Source organism: Octopus bimaculoides, chromosome 25 (genome assembly GCF_001194135.2).
Source record: "Octopus bimaculoides isolate UCB-OBI-ISO-001 chromosome 25, ASM119413v2, whole genome shotgun sequence".
Classification (NCBI taxonomy): Eukaryota; Metazoa; Mollusca; class Cephalopoda; order Octopoda; family Octopodidae; genus Octopus; species Octopus bimaculoides.
This window is the reverse complement of record NC_069005.1, coordinates 13,614,466-13,618,191: the sequence shown is the minus strand read 5'-3', so window position 1 is coordinate 13,618,191 and position 3,726 is coordinate 13,614,466. Positions and strand designations below refer to the sequence as shown.

The window sequence follows — 3,726 nt, the reverse complement described above, 5'->3', positions numbered from 1 at the left end:
GGGCGATTTGCCACCCCATTAGTATGATAGAGAAACCAGCGTTTCTCGACCCGCAGATTTCTTTCTGTAATATGGAATTAAGGCTGAATGAAGACTACGCCCCTCTATCTGGATTGTACGAGGAGGCTTTCTTGCCTCTCTGTTGTGGAGACAGAGAGAAGGAGAGAGAGAGAGAAGGAGGGAGGGAGAGAGAGAGAGAGAGAGAGAAAGAGAGAGAGAGAGAGAGAGAGAATGAGAGAGGGGGATGAGAACACAGTTGTTACGAAAGAAAATACAATTATCTCAAGTACTAACGCCACCAATCCCAGTCACTCTGATGATAAATACCCGAAAACCACGAACAGCAACAGCCGCGGTTTCGCGTCGGCAGTAAAATTTAATCAAGTGAAGCTAAACCTTAGCATAGAAGAATTGAAAAATACAAATGCCTACTACAAAGAGATGGCACCAATTTCAGCCTAACGCCCCCCTCCCTCTGCAAAATCACACAATACAGCTTGCGTAAAACGATCATATACAAAACTATCTCTTTAAAAACAAGAAAATAGAATACGTCTCCAAAGAACTAATCGAAAAAGGTCTACATCCCATTTGAGGCAGGATCACCTGTGCGGCAAGGGGTAAAAAAATTGACGCTTTGGAGGTAAGATTCGCTTCAGAAGATGAAATCAAAGAACATTCCACAGTGACATTAAAAACAACCGAACGAGTGCTACTACCAACTTATTTGGGAAGACGAACATTAAGAATAAAAATTGTAGAGGTACCCCCAGAGATAGACGTCGTATGGGTGGTGGCGGCTGTCCTGCTGGACCTGGAAAATAACATAAATATCCTACCAGTTACCAAACTCCACCAACAAAACTGAAGAGGTCAAGGCATAGAATTAATAGTTTAAGATATGCAACAAGACCTTGAAGCTCTGCCCGACCAAATCAAACTTCACGATGGGTGAGCTACGCGCGTTGTGGTGGAGAGACGCAGACCCATATGTTACAAATGTGGGCAGAAGGGACATATGAGGGTTACGTGCCCACTGAAATCCGTAGTAATGAGCCACCCTCCACCAAACGCACAACCACGGCAGATCTCAGCGAGACTATCACAGATCAAGACACAGACCTCTTCAGCATCTGACGATCAGGCCAAAGCCGAGCTGAGCGCAGATGAATCGGCAAAACCCACAGCAAGCCCAACCCCAGCAGTAAAAACTAAGGAGGCGTCAGCGGAGGAGGGTGCGCATCCAGACTACTCACCCACGAACGCCAGTACTATAAAGGATACCCAAAGCACTAAGGATTACCCTATCTCAGCTGCAGACCCGGCTGCTACCAACATCGAGTGGAAGGAGGTCCCCACAAAAAAAAAAAAGAAAACGAAAGAACCCTTTCCCAGCACCCCACTGCACCGCAGACACACAACCACCCGCATGCACATCTACTACACTTACACAACCAGCACCAGCACCAGCACCATCACCAGCACCACAACCCCCAAACAGCGTTATTAACCTCACTGCCAACAGCACAAAAAATACAAACCTACCTGAACTCACACAAAATAATCCCCGCATAGCTCCATAAAAAGCTGCCAAATCGCATTCGCAAATCATGTATATTGACAATAACACAACGATTTAAAAAATATTTTTCCAAACGAAATAAGAAACGTTAGCACGCCGGGCGAAATGCTTAGCGGTATTTCGTCTGTCTTTACGTTCTGATTTCAAATTCCGCCGAGGTCGACTTTGCCTCTCATCCTTTCGGGGTCGATAAATTAAGTACCAGTTACGTACTGGGGTCGATCTAATCGACTGCCCTCACCCTCCAAAAATTTCGGGCCTTGGCCTAGAGTAGAAAAGAATTAGCGTTCACAAGACACTTGTATAGAAATTTAATTAAGGACATCCCACAAGTCACTTTGAGAAGTGAGGATATACCTACCCCACCCAGAAGACTCTAATGTAAGTAACTTTTTTATCTTACCTTTTCCATGTTCTCCCTCAAGCTGGGCAGCATAAATGTACGTGGCATACGATCGAATTGGAAGCAACGATATTGCTCAACAATCTCCGGTCATGGAACTTGGATATTATAGTCACCAGCGAAACCAGACTGACCGGGCCGTAGGCTTTCTTGCTTCTCTTCGATGGTTACGAGATATACGCATCTCTATGCCAACCTAGAGGAGGAGGGGGAACTGCGGTCGTCCGTGACGTAAATCGCAGCAACGGTAGTGCCTTCAGACTGGTCACTGTCTATGCGCCGAATGACATTGGACAGTCAGACTATTCCAGACGTCTAGAGGCTTTCCTAGGCATGTCGCGCACTTTAGTGCTAGTAGGTGACTTTAACACGATCCTAGATGCACGTGTGGATTGTGTTGGCTCTTATGTAAATAAAAAAGGAAATTTACACCTCATTAACCTACTCAGACGTTTCCAGTTGACTGACAGGCATAGAATGGATTTCCCGAATGCCTCCAATGTGGACAGGGACTAACAGCGTCGGGTCTTCCAGATCTTACTTAGACAGAGTTTTCATCAGGCTAGCGGATAAAGATAGCGTTAGTTGTCCATTATTTTATATCGCCAGCTACACGGATCACAAATTTGTGACCTGTAAGCTCGACTTAGATAGGTTTAGTGGACAGGATTCCGGTTACTGGAAACTGGACACGTTACCCTAAACATAGAGGGGACAAACAAGGACAGACAAAGGGATTAAGTCGATTACAACGACCCCAGTGCGTAACTGGCACTTAATATTTTCACTTATGTTATTACACCAATAAGATAAGTAAAAATATTTTGTCGTTAGACTATTTAGCGTCTTCTTTTCAGCATATTGGCAAAGATAGTTTTTCTATTTACTCTTATTTATAATTGTATTTATATTTTTCACCTTAAATGGTATTTTCCATATGCTGGTAACTGATAAAAACTTTACTAAAATTTTATCCTTATATATATATATATATATACATATATATATATATATATATATATATATATATATATATATATATATATATATATATATATATGCATAGTAGATGTGAACTATTTTGGCAAAAGAACTTATTGAATCAATGGCGAAAATCACCAGATGCTGAGCAGATGAACAGACAACAAACTGTCAAAGGTCAGTTGTAGAACTACCGTTACCATCTGTAATCGTGGCATGCACAGCTGAATTATTTCAGCTCGTGAAACACCAGTGTGTCGAAAATCCAAGTCAGATATTCATGTCACATTGCTCGACCGGGACATTTGGCGTGGAAGACTTGCAATGATCCGGGCAACTCAGCCGACCTGATGATGATGATAAAAGGACGTTGTAGAGCAGTGAAACTCAAAGTGGTGGTCCGCGGACCGGTGCCGGTCCGAGAGCCATCTGCTGCCGGTGCGCGGCGAGTTTCCAGAATAATAAGAAACAATAGCATAATTTCAGTAATTTCACCTTATGCACTGCAGTAAACAACTTATCAGCTGGCAGATGGAGCGTAGTACTCACTAACTTTTACTATACTTATTATATATATTTTTTCCGGTATAAATTAATATTACCAAGAAATATTACTGGTGCCTGGCACATTGGAAAAAAAAAAAAAACTTCCGGTACGCCACATCAGATAGTTTGAGAAGCACTGTTGTAGAGAACAATGATATACAAGGTTATAAAATAGCAATGAAGAATATATTACTTACATTTGAAGATCGATGTC

General features: G+C 42.5%; 1 protein-coding gene across 1 annotated transcript in view; it reads right to left on the bottom strand.

The window, feature by feature from the left end:
- LOC106876110 (matrix metalloproteinase-2) overlaps positions 1-3,726 on the bottom strand; it is an 84,689-nt gene that overhangs the window by 24,613 nt on the left and 56,350 nt on the right. Inside the window, exon 4 of the mRNA XM_014924520.2 lies at positions 3,710-3,725. Within this exon, the coding sequence (XP_014780006.2) occupies positions 3,710-3,725 (16 nt within the window). The remainder of the gene's footprint in view (positions 1-3,709; position 3,726) is intronic.